Raw genomic sequence first — 19,825 nt, 5'->3', positions numbered from 1 at the left:
CCACACTTTGCTATCACCCTGCCACAATGCGTGAAAAGCGCCATCCTACGTAATGCGGGCTATAGGAGCTCATCATGAGCATTTAATGCATGACAGCATCAGCATTGCAATCATCATCAAATCCTAGCAACAGGCCACTGACCAGCAGGGGACATTAAATGACTGGCAATGTCTACTTGCTTGCTCCACTACAAATATTGTTACCAACTTAGTAGTTGTTTGGCAGAGTTTACTGTTAACTTAGCAACACTTTTCAGTTACAGATATGGACTGCCTTTGTTCTCATTAGGATAAGATAGTGCATTAGTATAATATAGATCTAAGTAATCTGGCTTATCAATAAATTTGTTACCACTGTCTAGTCATTTACGTACACATAAGACTTAGTGGCCACCTAGGTCAAATTTATGAAACAGTATGAAGGAAAGATGAATAGGAGTTGATGTCCCATCAACAACGATGTCAGTCATTATGGATCTGTCACATTCCCAGATTGGGAAAGAATAGAAAGGAAATAGGCCATGCCCTTTCAAAGGAATCATCCTGAAACATTGCAAAACACCTTCACCGCACTGTGCTGCCTGGATTACAGACTTCAGGAGAGACTGTCAATTCGGATGTCAAAATCTTATGAGCAGTCTCTTAAAGGCAACCACTTTCAGGGACAAAATAATCTGCCTGGCATCCAATGCTGAGATTAGAGGCCTGGCAGACTAGCTTGGTACTCATTAGAACATATGAGTGGAATAAAGTTGATGTCTCCCTAGATATGAAATAAAACAATGGAAAATCCAGGATGGAATATAACAATTATGAAAAGTAAAGTTGCTACTCACCATATAGCAGAGATGCTGAGTTGCAGATAGGAACCACAAAAAGACACTCACAAGTAAAGCTTTTGGCTGTTAAGGCCTTCAGCAACAATAGAAAATGGACAGAGAAACACACACACGCACAACTGCAGTTTCGGGCAACCAAGTATGGTTTCAGTTGCCTGAGACTGCACCAGGTGTGTGTGTGTGTGTGTGTGTGTGTGTGTGTGTGTGTGTGTGTGTGTGTGTTAGTTTATTGTTGACAAAGGCCTTGGCCAAAAGCTTTAATTGTGAGAGTCTTTTTGTAGTTCCATCCGCGACTCAGCATCTCCGCTATATGTTTAGTAACAACTTTACTTTTCATAACTGTTAGATATGAAATAAATAACCTGAATTCCTCACACTGGTTTCCATTACTGATATTCTGCTGCAGTGTCCACAATTACTCATTTTGACAGTAAAAATATTGTTCTAAATCAGTTAAAAATGGTTATTCAATGTAAAATGATACCTCTGGAATTTCGAGGCCTGAATATATTATTTCAAAATAGTTCTTAAGTGAAGTACGTACTCAAATGTGTTGGAAAAGTCAGATCAAACTCCAACTGGTTAAGAGTTGCATTAAGATTAGAATAGTGGCCTAACCTTATCAAGTAGTTGAAACAACATTTTCAATCACATTGAAATGAGAACACAGAGGTATTATAGGAGAAATAATAATAATAATAATAATAATAATAATAATAATAAAGACTCCTCAGAAAAAATAATTTATTTTAGCTGTAGCTGATTTGTTCCATATATTCTGCACAAAAATATAGCTAATCTTTCACGTAATGTTTGGTAATTTGACAAACTGTTTTTCAAAGCAACTTCAGAGATCAAGATATGTACATTATTCCATAAAATACAAAAACTTTTATATCCTAGCATCAGTACACAGCCACTGGAATGAAAATTGTGCAAATCAAAATTTCATAATCATTAGTGAGATTCTTCATGTTGCAGTGAAATATACTAAATAAAATGATTTAGTGCTTTCAGAAGACTGTGCAAAAGTTTGTACTCCATATCATATTACAGCTAGCTCTTAAGCAACCAATGCAACAGATACTGGTTTTCTCCATCTGCACAATAAAACAGGAAGTCCAAGAATAGTTTTAGTAGAACAAGTACCAAACGTAAATGTAATTTTAATATCTACAGTAAACACTCTTCATTTATATAGCTTGAATTTTTGCTGATGGTTAGTATTATAAGAACAAAACGTTACTCTCAATTACTTCACAACACACAGGTCCTTCATTTCTAAAAGGAGTGTCTGGTCATAAATCACAATTTTTGGTCAAATAACTTTTTTAAATTATTAATAATAATAATAAGCTTGAATGCAGCAAATGTCAATTTCCAACAGTTACTGAGCAAAGAATATTGTAAAACTGCACTCCGCTACCATAAATTCACTGTGTGTTCTGAGGATAACTTGTGTCAACAATTTTTAGGACAAACCTTATTTGTGCAACAATCAGGTGAAAAGCAACAGCGACCCATTACATTTTTGTTATATGGAAACAGAATGTAATGTTTTTCCTCTTAAGACAAATTGATCATCATGTCATTAACAAGGCACCTTCCAGAAACATATTGGTACTGTAATTAGCAAAAGGAACTGCTTTCACATCAAGGCACTAGTGGTGTAACATGGAAAAGGGGACTGGGGAAAACCATAATTCAAAATGCAGCTATTTTTGTAGTTTTACAGTCAATAAAAAGATTTGGCACCAACAGATAGTTTTGGCGATAATATTGTCACACATGACAAAGTAAATGAATTTCAAATAAAAATGAGAAATGTGAAGAATTATTTTTTTTCCTGCTGAGCAAAGCAGAGCTTAATAAGTACACGTTTGGTAAATGTGCATTTCTCAAAGAAATCTGAATGCAGCTTTAAATAATCTATAAACAGTGCACAACATCTAAATGCAAAAATATTATACAACAATTATTTCTCATAATTTCAGCTTGTTTCTACCATTCAATATCACAGTAATCAGCAGTATTTCTATGTACAATCATCTGAAAATTCAGTACAAAATAATAATAATAATATAGTACACTTTTATTGAAAATAATGTAATTATATAATCTAATGTGACACCTGAAAAATAAATATACACCCCTCCAGTAAAAGCACCAAACTGAAGAAAAAATTGGAACCTTTCTTTTTAAACATAGTAATTTATTAAATAAACCATTTCTTCTTTGTCTTTTTCTCCTTAGTGTTTTCAGCCAGCACTTCTGCCTCGTCAATATCCTTATCAGCATCAATAGGAGCTTTTGTGGCTTTCTTATGAAGAGCCTTTTCTTTAAGTTTTTTAAGTTTCTTGTCCTTTTTTATTACTTTTGTTTCTGCCTTTACAGTACTGATGACTTTTTTCTCATTTGCAGCCTTGTTCTTGGCTGGAAAAAATATTACAGTATTTGAAGTAATTTGATACACAAATGGAAAGACAGGACACGAAACATAAGATGAGCAACAAAACTGCAAGTTTCGCAAATTACAGTGCTTTAATCCACCAATAAATAGTGATGATACAGATATGCCATGACAATAAAAGTCTCAACTTACAGTAAGTTAGCAAAGTGTCATCTTGGTGTCATTTCTTGTTTTTTTGTAATACATTTTAGTGTCCACATACATATCTTCTGTTCAAGTAAAGATACTAGTAATTTTAAACAACAACCATTCACCTTAAGAAATGCAATTACTTCAAAATGTCAGCTGCTCTTAAAGTAGCTGGCAGTTAATTACATTACACTTTAATATTGTCTGCAAAAGGTTCAGAACACAAAATATGCAGTGTCTCATTAAGGTGTGATGTGGATCTGTGTGTAAAGGGGGTGACCAATCACTTCCCCATTATTTATTACTTATGAGAATATCAACAAGCACATATAAGATTACTGAGTTTTTGTGATTCTAGTGTTCAGGCAGACAACATTACTAAAAAATTTTCCATAGATTAAATTAAGAATGGCTAGTCATCATCCCCAAAAATGAGGGACAGTCTACCCACAACTGTTCCCACCCTTTCTGTGGTCGTATTGCATCACCTATTCAATCTATGAAGTAATGCAGTCTGTCCTTACATCATATTTAATAGCAAACCCCATGCCACATACCACATTTTATGGACTATAAGAAGCACTTTCTTCAATTTTATACTCAAAATTAATGAAAAATGTCCACTGTTTGATTTAAATTTTTCACCAGTCTCAAAAATGGCCATATATTCGATGTTACAGGAAACCTATCTCTATCTGGCAACAATGGATTCAACTGGCAGCAGCAGTGCACAGTTGCTATGAACATGAATTGTGGGGATTAACAAGCTTGCTAACACTACAAGGTCTGTCTAAAAAGTATCCGAACTTTGATTTTCTTGCACAAAATAGAGACGATAACATGGCGCCACTGTACACAGTAAAGGAAGAGACCTTTAAGCACAAGCGTGAACTTTGTCCCTGCCTTCCAGAGCATCAGTCGCTGCCTAATTAAGAGACTAATGATCATGCTACCTTTGCACGGTCAAAATACTGCGGCTCTTTAAAAATCTGCTCAGAGTGAGGTGCTACACAAGGTATTCATCAGGTTATCAATTCTCTTAAGATGACTGAGCATTTTGAGCAAAGATACTGCATCAAATTTTGTCAAAAGTTTGGTGATTCTCGAAGCGAAACAGTTCGTAAGATTCAGCAGATGTTTGGAGAAGATGCGATGGGTGTAACACAAATTAAGGAGTGGTTCAACCAATTCAAAAATGGCCGCACATCAGCGGAGAGTGACCAGCGTTCTGGCAGGCCCCAAATTACTTTTAGTGCAGCTGTTGTTGAGAGGGTGCAAAATTTGGTGATGGCACATTGTTGTTTGAGCATGCAGGAGATTGCCCAAGAGGTTGGAGTGAGTAAAGATTCTGCACATGCAATTTTGCATGATAATATGAACATTAACTAAGTGGCCGTGAAATTCGTGCCAAGTTGTCATCGCCAGAGCAAAAAGATCTCCGTTTTGATGCTGCACAGGACCTTCTGGACACCACCAACACTGATCCTGAGTTTCTGAACACCGTGACAACTGGAGATAGTCATGGGGGTACGGGTACGACCTAGAAACAAAAAGGCACTGGTTGCAATGGAAGCATCCCGAGTCTCCAAGGTCGAAGAACGTTTTCTTTGATGTCCATGGAATTGTGCATCACGAATACGCACTGGAAGGACAAACAGTGACAAAAGAGTACTATCAAGATGTTCTCCGGCAACTCCGTGATGCAGTTCAGGGAAAAAGACCAGAAATGTGGACAGGGAAAAACTGCAACTGCATTACAACAACGCCCCCACACATTCATCCCACTTGATCCAAAATTTCTTGGCCGAACATGGAATTACAGCCATTTGCCAACCTCCCTACTCTCCAGGAATGGCTCCTTGCGACTTCTGATTGTTTCCAAAATTGAAGACACCACTGAAAGGATCCTGTTTTGAAAGCAGAGAGGAGATAGTGCGGAACACGATGACGGAGCTGAACACCATTCCAAAAGAGGACTTCCAGAGGTGTTTCCAGCAGTGGAAGGATTGGTGGGCTAAGTGTGCGCAAGCACAAGGGGCCTACTTTGAAGGGGATTAGGATCCCAACCCTGTCAGGTATTCGAAATTTTTTTTTTTGGCCAAAGGTCAGACACTTTTTAGACAGGCCTTGTATCTTCCTCCCATCCAGCTATCACAAACCCGGAACACTGTCTAGCCTATGATGCACCATTGCAGTCTTTGGTACAAGTGAACCTGAATTGAAAGCGATTTGTGTTATTGATCAAAGTGCAATATTTTCGTTAGTAGCTAGTTTTTCAATGGAAAAAAATATTCATTTTATGTGGGCTATAAACTGAAAGTAATAGCATACGCAAAAGAACATGGAAACAGAGCAGCTGAGTGGAATTTTGGGCCTCCATCAACAGAAAAAAAAAAACAGTCGCAACTGGTGGGATATTAAAGAAGAACTGGAAAAAATGAGGAAGATTAAATGTGCAGAGTACTGAATGCAAAATGGCCAAAACTAAAATATGGCAAACTGAAAAGGATTCAAGGACACTGTCAAAATTACATTGGAATTAATACAAAAATGATTCAAATGCTTGCTTGTAAGCTAGCACTATAGTGAAACTTCACAGATTTTGAGGATGGAATTGGTTGGTGCTACAGGTTTATGAAGCATCATGGACTTTGCATGCAAACCACAGCCAAAATATATCAGAAAATTCCACAAGAGTAAGAAGTGAAAATATTATCTTTCCATCGCTTCATTAATCAACATCATTAGAAAACTAATGTGGAAACAAGCTGAACAGTGAATATGGATGAAACTTCTCTGACATTTGATGTGCTGAGTAACAATAGTTCTGTTATGAAAGGTGCTAAAACTAACTATAAAAGCAAGTAAACATGAAAAAATTCACTATAATATTGTACTTTCATGACATGCTGATGGTGTGTTGTGTTGTAGTCTTCAGTCCTGAGACTGGTTTGATGCAGCTCTCCATGCTACTCTATCCTGTGCAAGCTTCTTCATCTCCCAGTACCTACTGCAGCCTACATCCTTCTGAATATGCTTAGTGTATTCATCTCTTGGTCTCCCTCTATGATTTTTACCCTCCACGCTGCCCTCCAATACTAAATTGGTGATCCCTTGATGTCTCAGAACATGTCCTACCAACCGATCCCTTCTTCTAGTCAAGTTGTGCCACAAGCTCCTCTTCTCCCCAGTTCTATTCAATATCTCCTCATTAGTTATGTGATCTACCCATTTAATCTTGAGCATTCTTCTGTAGCACCACATTTCGAAAGCTTCTATTCTCTTCTTGTCTAAACTATTTATCGTCCATGTTTCACTTCCATACATGGCTACACTCCATACAAATACTTTCATAAACGACTTCCTGACACTTAAATCTATACTCGATGTTAACAAATTTCTCTTCTTCAGAAATGCTTTCCTTCCCATTGCCAGTCTACATTTTATATCCACTCTACTTCGGCCATCATCAGTTATTTTGCTCCCCAAATAGCAAAATTCCTTTACTACTTTAAGTGTCTCATTTCCTAATCGAATTCCCTCAGCATCACCCAACTTAATTCGACTACATTCCATTATCCTCATTTTGCTTTTGTTGATGTTCAACTTATACCCTCCTTTCAAGACACTGTCCATTCCGTTCAACTGCTCTTCCAAGTCCTTTGCTGTCTCTGACAGAATTACAATGTCATCAGCGAACCTCAAAGTTTTTATTTCTTCTCCATGGATTTTAATACCTACTCCAAACTTTTCTTTTGTTTCCTTTATTGCTTGCTCAATATACAGATTGAATACCATCGGTGATAGGCTACAACCCTGTCTCACTCCCTTCCCAACCACTGCTTCCCTTTCATACCCCTTGACTCTTATAACTGCCATCTGGTTTCTGTACAAATTGTAAATAGCCTTTCGCTCCTTGTATTTTACCCCTTCCACCTTTAGAATTTGAAAGAGAGTATTCCAGTCAACATTGTCAAAAACTTTCTCTAAGTCTACAAATGCTAGAAACATAGGTTTGCCTTTCCTTAATCTTTCTTCTAAGATAAGTCGTAAGGCCAGAATTGCCTCACGTGTTCCAACATTTCTACGGAATCCAAACTCATCTTCCCCGAGGTCGGCTTCTACCAGCTTTTCCATTCATCTGTAAAGAATTCGCGTTAGTATTTTGAAGCTGTGACTTATTAAACTGATAGTTCGGTAATTTTCACATCTGTCAACACCTGCTTTCTTTGGGATTGGAATTATTATATTCTTCTTGAAGTCTGATGGTATTTCGCCCGTCTCATACATCTTGCTCACCAGATGGTAGAGTTTTGTCAGGACTGGCTCTCCCAAGGCCGTCAGGAGTTCTAATGGAATGTTGTCTACTCCCGGGGCCTTGTTTTGACTCAGGTCTTTCAGTGCTCTGTCAAACTCTTGACGCAGTATCATATCTCCCATTTCCTCTTCATCTACATCCTCTTCCATTTCCATAATATTGCCCTCAAGTACATCGCCCTTGTCTGATGGTACTAAACTTAATTCAATGATCATCTTCAAATGCAAAACAATTCCAGGTGTTGTTGATCATGTGTATGACACGGGTTGGATGGAAGAGGCTACTATGAAATTATGGATTACCAGAGTGAGAGAGAGAAGGAAAGGTGTTCTATAGCAGAAGGGTGCTCTTCTTGTATTAGATCAGTCTAGTAGTCATTTGAAAAATTCTGGGAAATACAGAGCTTGCTGTTATTCTGGGAGGACTCTCCATAATTGCAACCTCTTGATGTCTCGATAAATAAATCATTTAAATTGTATATGAGAGAGGAATGCAACAAATGGACAATGGATGAAACCCAACATGAATTCATGTCCAAGAGAGCTTTAAAATGACCCACAATGAAACAAGTGTGTCAGTGGGTAAAATGTTCATGGTCTAGAGTGGGGAAATACATTATTGTTAAATCTGTCAAGAAGTGCAGCATAATTAATGCTCTAAATGGCAGTGGAGACCACCTTATGACTATGACTATGACTATGACTACGATGACAATGACGACGAGGAGGAGGAGGAGGAGGAGGAGGAGGAAAGTTAAGATTACAATTATTTTAGAGAGGTCAGTTCAGTTTCATAAACAAAGAAGTTTTTTGTCTGGCTTTGCAACCTAATAATAAAAATGGTAAAAATGTGTATTTTTTTTTTACAAAAATTGCTGAAAAATTAAGGTGCATCTTATAGTCAGTAAAATACGGTAAAGCAAATTACTGTGGAAGCTCCAGGCACAAGACCTGTCTCATACAACCATCCAGCACATCTGCTTCCAGTACCATCATAGGCATATCCCTTCCTATCACAGGTCAGGCCACCTGTGAAAGCAGTCACATCACATACAACCTCTGGTGTAACTTCCATACAGTTTTTTGTATGGGCATGACCAGCAAGCAACTTTTCAAACACAATGAATGATCATTACCAAACTGCAGCCAACAACAGTACTGACTATCCATGATCAACTTCAATGGCTGCCACATGGTCTCTGCCATCTAGATCAGTCCCTCAGAGATGCAGTTCTCCAAATTATGTAGATGGGATTTGTCCTTACACTATATCCTTTGTTCCTGGAATCTCGTGCCTGCAATCTCCACAAGCCATTGTCTTACACCTGCCCATTCCTATATCTGTGACCTGCGCTTCACTGATTCTATATTCACATCATCCTTTCCTCAGTCTCCCTCTTCGTCATTCTATCCCCCCATTCAATTCCATTCCCCTATCCACATCATTGTGGGCCACATGCAATTCCTCATGCCTGCACCACAATGAGGTCACTGGTGCCACATTCCTATTTTGTGCACTTGCTAGCTCTCCCTTCCAGCCAGATGTCAGCTGCTCCTTCCTCCTCCTTCCCTCCAATTCCCTGCCTCCTTTTTCAACTTCTCCACTGCACCCGATACAACCTCTCAGCCCTGTTAAGTTGCAGGCCTGTACAAGTGTACTTGGGACAACATAGTGCTCTCTCTCTCTCTCTCTCTCTCTCTCTCTCTCTCTCTCTCTCTCTCTCTATTCCCCCCCCTCCTCCACTGCACATACTTGTGTGAGTGTGCGTTTTCTTTTTTCTTTTTCCTGTTAGCCCTGAAGAAAGATTTGTGTGGAAGCTTAGGAATATTCTTAATTTTGTTTATGGGCATGTCAATGATTCAACACCTCATTTACAGAGTGAGTTGTTACCTTTACTTCTTCCATTGTATCTAAATAGTTTAGTAAGTTACAAATAAAAAATCACTTATTAATGTACTTTTTCTGGAAAAAAATGAAATCAAAGAAGAACTGCCAACAAAGGGTTGCTCTGTGAGAAAATTTCAAAGGTATACAGTTCTGTTGGGAGATCATTCTCCTGTACCACACTCTATGAAAATTTTTTATGAGAATTTCCTTTGCCTTCTACTTCCTACTTCATATTTATGCAAATCAAGCAACAGTAGGTGGGCACTGATGCAGATTTCCTTCTACCTGTGTTGAAAGATGAAACGAAACCAAGTCACTCAAATTTTTAATAATATTCTCCAATATTTTATTTGTGGGTCCACAGTTGATGATGCCAAAGTTAGAGCTTGATCATTTGGCTTGCAAAAAGGATGAGTGTTAAAGTGAAGCAGAAGAAGAAGAAGAAGAAGAAGAAGAAGAAGAAGAAGAATAGGGGGAAAAAAGAGTCACTGAAAACTTGTCAGTACTCATGTCTTGTATAGGGCGGGTGTGTTTTCCCGTAGAACGAAAACTGCTTTGAAAGCAAAACTGAATTAGATTTAGTGTTGATGGACCAATCCAATGTGAGACATCATCTTTCCACAGTGCTTGCTTGTCTCTACAAGTTTAATTTTTGTGGAAACCCATTTTCTGTAACCTAGATGGAACATATACCCACACTGTATAACACACTACAGAGGCTGTATGACAATAAAGTACTAGTAATGATGATACTGTCAGAAATGTACCCATGTCATGCAACAAGTGAAACATCAGACTACTTACTGTATGTGAGCTTCTGTGAAATAATGTGATGATAGTTGATTTGACAGGTTTACCTGCAAAGATGCCGAGCTGTGTGTGAATACTCTGGTCCTCTTCTGCTTCACGTATACGATCCATTTCAAGACATTCAACAATTTCATTTCGTCTTTCTACTACTTCCACAAGGCGTTGAATCAGCTCTTCCTCACGTGCTTTGTCTGAGTCTGTCTTTGTATGTTCTGGCCTCTCTAACAAGCAGCGTATCTGATATTCCAGATCTGCATGTTCCTCTTCCAAACGTTGTTGTCTGCGTCTAAAACAATGTACAATACAATGCTAAGGAATATAATTGTGTGTACAGCTATTTCGTAAAGCTGAAAAACTTAGCTTTATGAGAAATATTGTAGCATGATTTGATAATGGACAACTGAGATCTATAACAGAGATAATTTATACTGCTGGTGTACACAATTAAATTTCGTTATGAATATCAGTAACTTCCTAGATTCCTGTTCTACATTTGCTAGTAGCCTGTTAATCTTTGTTTTAAAAATAAAAAACATTGACTTAGATTTTGTATCCTTGCTAGCTAAATCAGAACCTGTAGATCAGTAGCGTTCTCTGTTACTCACACTGACACATTCAATGTTCTTCCACACAAGTATAAAAATGTTAATGGTGCCTTGAAAGAGCCACTGCATGTGGCTAGTGTGTTTTACATCAGATTCTTAATGGTTACCTTTCCACATCAAATATGTGATCTACAAGCCAGCTGAATGAGAAATTCTTATATGTGGAACATAAATTAAACTTTCTTCAAACCATATGATAATTTTCTGCATTTTTAGGCCAATAAGGGTGCACTTATTGTCCAGTACGTACCTTCCACAGGTCCCAGGTGGAAAGACCGTCTCTCTCTCTCTCTCTCTCTCTCTCTCTCTCTCTCTCTCTCTCTCTCTCTCTCCCTCTCCCTCTCTCCCCCCCCCCCCTCCCCCCTCCTTTTTTAGTGAACACTATATGAAATGATCATTTCACGACATTCATTTACTAAGATCGCATTAATGCACTGAATTTAAGAAAAACTTTTTTTTATTTATAAGGTAATAAACATATAACAGAACTACTACAATACTTATTTACAATGAACACATTACTGCACAAAAATCAGTTGAAGCTAGGTTTGCTACCTTTCTGTCTGTACCCAGTAACATGGAAAAATTCTGTCTCGCCAGTCATTCCTTGCAATTTTTAAATTAGATAACTACCTGTTACTGACAGCTTTTGGTTGTTTACCAAACAAAAGCTTTTAAGTAGCACAGAAACAGGAACCTAAATTTGCTTATTCAATTCACACATTACTTGGATCCCTTTTGTAAATATGATTGTCCCTTGAAGCTAGTGGTATCCTCTCACAAGAGCACCAATGATTTTGAAGCAGTTGCGAACTATAATATTGATTTCTGCACTTGACCATCCTTCAGCCATATTCCTTGATATACAACAAACAGCTATCCAGATCCAGAGAGAAGTAACATGATGTGGTATGATAACAAGGAAAAGAAGCCTTGCAATCACTGTGTGGCTGTCATTCACTCACAATTTAAAGTCAGGCACAAAAGGCTGTGCATAGCACCAAAGCTGAGTAATGAGCTAAGCACTACAAAATGAACAAAGTCTGTGCCTTTTTCCGCACAATGGAAGTTGAACACCCCACAGCCATTATACTGTATAATTGTACACACCCAAATCTAATTACCTGTACCTACATCCAACTCTGAGCCACTTGTAAAATATTACAGCTGAATCTCTGTAACTGCTGGCTTTCGCATTCAGAAATTTGATTTTACTTTTTAATGTTTATTCTTGCTAGACTTTTGTCTCATAATTGTTTAAACAAGTGGAAATTAATACCATACTCATTTTAAATTAACATATGACTTCTTCTGCTGTCATACTTACAAGTACATCAATTCTGCCTGCCTTCTGAACAGTTCATTTTTCTCATTTACTAACTCAAATAACTGCAGGACTAAGTCTTCAACATCAGGTGTCATGCTGGCCTCTGCAAATCAAAATGATATGAGAAGATACAACCAAGCATTTGTCAGGCAAATACAAATAAATGTATAACTGAATGATAGGTCAATATTAAAATGCACTACCTTCTTCAGTTGCTGTCATTTCAAACTTGTCTCTGATGGTTTTTTCCAGTTTCACTCCTTGTCTTTCAAGCTCTTGTTGTTTCACTTCAATGTCCTCCAGTTCACGCTTGACTTCCAGCATAGGCATGGATTTTATCTAGGAGAACAACAAACAACATAACAGATAACATAAGGAAAAAGAAAATCTCGTTATGAAATGTTATTGATTGGAAAATACAAAAACACCGCTTTATGAATAAAGTGGTTTTACTTCTAACATATTGCAAGTTGCTTCTATCACTGTCAAACATCACATGATTGAGAACAAAGTTTTTTGATGACACACTTGTATCAAACATTCTCAAACTTCTCTACCATCATTTCTGGGTAATGTCTCAAGCTCTACACATTACCACCATCCTGTTCATCAGCGGGCAGCCACAACAATCAGCTGATCCTAACAAACACAATAGTGGTAATCATCAAGAGTTTGAGGTTTTACGCAGAACTGACGTGGCAATAAGTTAAATAATGTTTTACACAAGCATGAGATATAGTCCAGAACCAGAATTTATTGTGGGACAGAAAATTATGTGAAATGGGAGACAGGATTAGTCCACAAAGACATGGGGAAAAAAAGAAAAAGAAAAAGAAGAAGAAGAAGAAGAAGAAGAAGAAGAAAAGAAAAAAGAAAGGAAAAGTAAGATATGGTTAAGAACTGTCGATAAATGAGAGTTATGCACTCTTGGGGCAAGAGAGTTATGTCAAAAAAAGGTAAGAAACTGAGGAAGCAAGGCAGGTAATACAACCATGGTCAGATCAAAAGAAGGATGAATGCATAATACATTTAAGCAACATGAATAATTTATGTGAAATGAATCATAAATCAAAGAGGGGACACTGATAAATTATTAATTATTAACAAATGACAGTACCAAGTTGTAACCACTAAAACACCAGACTGTGGAACAAATTATACAGAATGTTGATTAAATACTGAGATTTGAAGAAAAAGTGAGGAAATAAATGAAACTGCTATATGTGCAACACCAGAATGAAGGAAGGAAAAAGAAGATTTAACACCTTGTCAATGTTGAGGTAATTAAAACCAGATTCATGTTCTGATTGAGGACTATGATGGCCACTGGCAAGCTTTTGCCTTTATTGATTTCAAGACATCACATAAAAACTAAATCTAGATAGTCTCATGCAGATTTCGGCCTCACTCCTCCTGACAGTGAGTTTAGTAGGTAAACCAGTGCACTATGTGCAGAAGATGATTTGATAGCACAGAAGTGCAGGATCAGCAGGAGCACTGTAGCATTCAAATTGTAACTTAGTTAAACTCCACCCAAGTCTGATAATGAAGACAGCAAAGTGCTATGATGAACTACGAGTGTAAATAGATGGAAGAATATTGCTTACTGGGGACGTGAAAAATAAAAAAAATTGAAGAATGGCTGTGAACATTGTAACGTTGTTCCAAATTGTATTGGTGTCCCTCCAGGTACGCACCTGGTCTGGCTATAGTAGATTTTATAAACAGAAATACTATACTTTTACATATATTTTATAGTCATTTTTATATATTAAATTATCGTTACTAGCTTTGTGATCAACTATCAGAAAATTAAGAAATGTTATGCAGATTTATGTATACTTTACCTGTCTCCTCTGTGGCACTGGTCTTGGAGGTGCAGGACCTTTCTTTCTCTTCCACTGCCCAAAAGTACTTTTGTTTGGTGCTGATGGTGACTGGTCAGTAAGAGATGTTGAATCTGAATTCAGAAAGAGAATATTGTTCTTTCACTATCAAACTGATATAATCTTGTTACAAAAAGTATTATGCCTTAATTTTATAAAAAATATTTACCACCTGACTTCTTCTGATGTAATATTACAATTTACAATGCATTCACTTTTGAGATGAAATTTTCTGTTATGATGCAGGACTCAAAGAGATACCTATAATGACTATACTAGATTTTCTAGCACCACATAATTACAAAAATAATTATGAAAAGAATGTAAAATATTTTTACCTAGTGTTATACTGGTTTGACTCTGCCGGTTTCGATTAGCTGCTTCTTTCTCAGTCTTTTCCCATTCAGCACCTGGTGTCGCATTTGGTGGCAATGATGATGGCAGTGGTGGCGGAGGAGCTGGTCTCGACTTACGTTGCTTACGTGCACTTCGTGGTGAGAGTGTCTGATAATTATTAACGTAAACATTATTCACAAGATTGGAAGTTATATTAACTGCTTGTGGAACAGGTTGAAACAAAAATTTAATAACCTATAGGTTCTTCATTTTCTGGTGTGCATTTTTATGTGTTTGTTATAATATATACATCATATGTTCAACAAATTTAAACTATGAAAATACACAATAAAAATGAGAAAATGATGGCAACACATACAGGGCACTTATAATTACACTTGTGGCACCTGAGAGCCCCCCCCCCCTCCCCCCTCTCCCTCCCATTCCCCCACAAAAAATGAATGAATGTAGGAGAACGAAACTTAATGGAAAAAATTTGTAAGGTCATGCAGAAGAGAAATAATGATTGACAGAAACACATTTTAATTTCCACATGAGTAGGTAACATTTGTTAATTGTGTACATGTTAATGTTCTAGGTTTTAAATGTTGCTTAATGTGACAAACACCTGCATCCACAAAATCCTGGAACCACACTGCTGCTGCCCAAAACATCTCAGTTCGGGTGTGGAGCACAGAATGTTCAGCTGTCAGGACAAAGTTTGTACGCTGCTTGAAGAGCAAACACGTGCATCCAGCATTGTCAGCCACAGCAACAGTAAAGTAACTTCAACAATTTGTGGCACAACTAGCCATCAGACTCTCTCAAGAGCAGTTCCCAAACGGCCAGTTAATTCGAACTCCTGAAGTACGTTCAATGCCAGTGCAGAAAGAGGACCTCACATTTTCCTTTAATGCATCAATACTTGTGAAGAGCAGCAGCAATATTCCTGTTTAGGTAAAACTGCTTCATAAGTAAAGGCCTGCTCACCTCGTCCAGACCTGCATGGACTGACTGCAACTGTAATGCACGCTGATGCTAAAGTTTCAACCCTTTGTTGCTGTACCAGTACCAGCGACTAAGGCAAGTCATGACACTAACACTACTAACAACACAGATCCTGGAGTGCACAGTCTGAGCATAATTCCTATAAACTGGGTGACCATTTGGTAGATACTTTTCCATCTACAATGGCTAGGGTAGTGGAAGTTTAATTATAACCATCCTGTAATTTAATGATTTAGAAACTATCATTCCATCACTGACACAATGTTTCTTTTATGTCATCTTACTGAAAAACAAAGAATTTAATTTGCAAATACACTAAGCTTCTATAAACTTTGAAAAAGGGTTTGACAATGTACTTAGAGAAAAGAACTGCAATATAATGAAGTAATGAAGATATGCCTTACTCATAATATTATTATGAATACATGACAATTGTGATAGATATTGATTGAAACTCAACAGATCCAGAATCAGTAAATAAGGGTGTGAACTAGTATTATAGTTTATATCCTGCAGTATTCATTACATCAATTGTTGATGCTACATACAGATGGCACTGTACATCAAATGACTGCTGAATTCATTTCCTTATGCTAATGAACTCACTCTACATTTTAGAAGAGGATGATCCATGAAGAGTATTATACAAATTTAACGAAGTATGTACTAAATATAATATGAAAATATTAATATTATGAAAACAGCAAAGGTTTTTCGGGTGAGAGGCCCATCTGAAATAAAACTGTTTTTAATTATAAAATGTTATTCCTTATAAACTAATTAAATTAACTTTGTTGTGGTTTCTCTTATGAATGTGATAATGGCATATAAAGTAAAATCAACACATTTAGCATGATATGCACAGCAATTAACTGGCACCTAGAAACTAAAACATCAAAAGAAAGCCTAAGAAATTTTTTTCAGTGTGGTTGCTCTCTAAGCATTGTTATATGGAAGTGAGTCACTAAAATTAAATAAGAAATATGTATTCAAAGAGCAGAAATGAGATCTCTCAGAGTATGGATATTTTAAAAAAAAATAAATAAAAAATTAGAACTTTACGGAAAAACTCTCAAGCAAGTATTGTATGAGAAAAGTTATAAGAAAATAGCAGAAGATATAATGAAAATATCAAGAGAATGGATCAACAATAATTACCAGTAAAGTTAAAAATATTCCACATCAAAATCAAAATAAAAGACAAGGACAGATATTGGCAGACCAAGGAAAAGATTAGAATTAGAATTACAGTAAGTAATAAATGGCTTAAAAGAGTCAGAAATGAAGAAGAAGCTATAATCAAAAACTCAAATATGACTGATGGCAGTGTTTGAAAAAAAAAGAAAAAAAAAAAAGAAAAGAAAAAGACAGGCAGACAACAGAGCTGCCTGAAGTACCGTATTTACTCAAATCTAAGCCGCACTCGAATCTAAGCCGCACCTGAAAAATGAGACTCAAAATCAAGGGAAAAATAATTTTCCCGAATCTAAGCTGCACCTGAAACTTGAGACTCGAAATTCAAGGGGAGAGAAAAGTTTTAGGCTGCACGTCCAAATCGAAACAAAGTTGGTCCATTGTAATATGAGACACAATTTAGGTCAAATGAATGACGATACAGCTACAGTAGTTTGGTTCGAGTCGTAAGCTTAGCAGTTAAGCTTTACCATGTAGCCATTGCTATGTGTCAGGTACTCCATCCGTATTTATACAGGTACCCTTCCTTTTTCACATGCTTCGTCTGGTTTGAATTGATTGCTTATTTTTCTTTGATCTAATAAGTGCCGTTCTCTTTGTTATAGGTGTTTACGTCACTCTAAGCTGAAGATGCATTACTGTACTGTGTCATTCATTGTTTGTCGCATTCTGATAATGAGTGTTTACGGACTGTCGCCACTCGTGGCATGGCTTAAAAAGAGAGATAGAGAGAGAGAGAGAGAGAGAGAGAGAGAGAGAGAGAGAGAAATCATCTTATTAGCGAAACAATGGCAAGAGACTGCTATTTGTTGTTACTTACACTGCTGCTTTCTTTGATAATGATCAACAAGAACCAAATAATAGACTGCGTATGATAGAAGATGTTCTGAACAGGAGTTTAGCGAAAATTTTTCTACGTTTTAAAATCTTTGCAGACGCCTCTTTAGTACTTTACATTCTGCACAGAAATTAGAGTCATCTTAGATTTAAAAATCTAGTCAATTGCAGTGCTTCATTTCTGACTGTATCACTATTACACGTAAGAATAATACGGATATAAATATGACATGATATGTATATTCTTCCGCGTTTTCTGTTGTCGCACTCTAGTTTCGTAGTTTATTGGGCAGACAGGATTTAAATGAGATAGCAGCAAACACGCAACAATACATGGTAAAATGTTTGTATTCATATTATTCTTATGGTGAAGAGAATACTGCATTTGATACACAATACATAAAAGTTCCTATTAGCAACCATCTCTTCTCACAGTTAGGAAAAAATTCAGAACGTAGAATTGGCCATATTGACAAACATCCCAAACAGTCTTGCCAGTCAGATTTTCATAGTACATTGAAATGCTGCTACATTCGAAGATGAACAATACGGAATTTGTATTTACTTCGTTGGATAATGTATGAAAATGCAGTGATCGAAACTGGGGGCGGAGAAAAAAAGCTCATTTTCCACCTTTTTTTTTAAATTTATTTACTGACACAGAGGTTTTGGTGCCAGATTTATCTTTGTGCCTGCAAAGCATGCCTGTGTAGCGCTACATATATTCGACGGCAGGAATTAGTTGTGACGGCACCTACCAACATTTTTCAGAACTTCTGCTTACTTTGCACTCGATTCTAAGCCGCAGGCGGTTTTTTGGATTGCAAAAACAGGCAAAAAAGTGCGGCTTAGATTCGAGTAAATACGGTACTGGTGTCACAGAAGATGCAATACTGCACACAGTCTGACTGGCCACTGAATTATCTGATTATTTTATCCCAAACAAGTCAGCTGCAGTCTTTCTGATGCCCAAAATTAGTGTGGTGTATAGGAAATTGAAAGTTATATGATCTTATGTTCAGAATACATAAAACAGAACACCTACCAACAGATTTGCAAGAAGTATTGTCATTGCACTACCAAAGAATAAACAAGTGGACAAAGTGGAAACTACTGTATAATTAGTTTTGCGTCACTCACTCCTACAATGCTGACAAGTACATTATACAAAAGTTTACAAAAAAGTTCATAAGGAGTACTGGATAAGAAACATCAAAGCCAAATATGCGAAGAGACAGAGCTATTTCCTTGATCTTAAGGAAAAAAAAAAAAAAAAAAAAAAACTGTGGACTTACAGAAATTCTCATCAGTGTACTGAGGAATAACATGTTCAATACCATGAGAGGTCAAAAGTAATCTACAACACCTACAAAAACATGCAGAAATAATAAAAGTGGTCTAAAGGGTGAAAGTTGTGTTGAGAAGGCTGTAAGGCACAAATGTAGTTTAGCACCAATATTGTTTAACATGTACATCAAAGAAGCAATGTTTAAAACGTGCTAGAACAGCATAAATGAAAGTTAAGATTTGAAGCTGACTGTTTCTCTGGCTGTAAGTAAGGAAAATTTGAGAGACTCTTTGCACTGACAAACTGAAAAATTATTTCATACTTTTTTTTATACATCCACAGATCTCAATGAATTCCATGACACTGATAGCTTTACTCAATGCAATTCTAATCATACAAAACACAGAGTGAAGCAAGAACACACAGGGCACCTGAAGCAAAGTACTAGAAGTACAAAAGCATAAACCACAAAAGCTTTCTTTAACAACATATTGTTATGGAAAAGTTCTGGTCATCACATGGCTCTCTTCCACCCTAAACATTGCATCATCCATCCTTCGCTACAGTTTCATATTTTACATTTATGTTATCTCTCTCTCTCTTACTGTCAGTAATCGTACAAATTACCAGCCCAAACCAGCATGGTTGTAGGTGTCTTTTTGTGGCCACCTACTTGCAGTGGTTGCAACTGCTTCGATTGCAAGTCGTGCTGTACACCTACCCACTCAACCACTGGATCATAGTTAAATATTACCCATTATTCATACAAAAGCTACCAGAGTTTTCAGTTTTGGTTATATGTCTATTGACAATTCAACACTTCTAATATTTGGTGAGCTTCCAGTTTTATTACAGAACTATTTCTGTAACTAAAGAAATTTACTGGTATTG

At 36.9% G+C, this 19,825-nt stretch overlaps 1 protein-coding gene across 1 annotated transcript in view; it reads right to left on the bottom strand.

Moving 5' to 3' along the window:
• Positions 1-1,563: 1,563 nt before the first annotated feature.
• Positions 1,564-19,825, bottom strand: part of LOC126473450 (MICAL-like protein 1) — a 67,326-nt gene continuing 49,064 nt past the window's right edge. Inside the window, exons 7-12 of the mRNA XM_050100510.1 lie at positions 14,610-14,775; positions 14,233-14,345; positions 12,589-12,724; positions 12,386-12,488; positions 10,501-10,739; positions 1,564-3,272 (exon numbers count right to left, since the gene is read on the bottom strand). Of these exons, the coding sequence (XP_049956467.1) occupies positions 3,055-3,272; positions 10,501-10,739; positions 12,386-12,488; positions 12,589-12,724; positions 14,233-14,345; positions 14,610-14,775 (975 nt within the window). The 3' untranslated portion in view covers positions 1,564-3,054. The remainder of the gene's footprint in view (positions 3,273-10,500; positions 10,740-12,385; positions 12,489-12,588; positions 12,725-14,232; positions 14,346-14,609; positions 14,776-19,825) is intronic.

The sequence above is a fragment of the Schistocerca serialis genome, chromosome 1, assembly GCF_023864345.2.
Source record: "Schistocerca serialis cubense isolate TAMUIC-IGC-003099 chromosome 1, iqSchSeri2.2, whole genome shotgun sequence".
Taxonomy (NCBI): Eukaryota; Metazoa; Arthropoda; class Insecta; order Orthoptera; family Acrididae; genus Schistocerca; species Schistocerca serialis.
The sequence above is the reverse complement of the archived record's forward strand: the minus strand, read 5'-3'. Positions and strand labels throughout refer to the sequence as shown.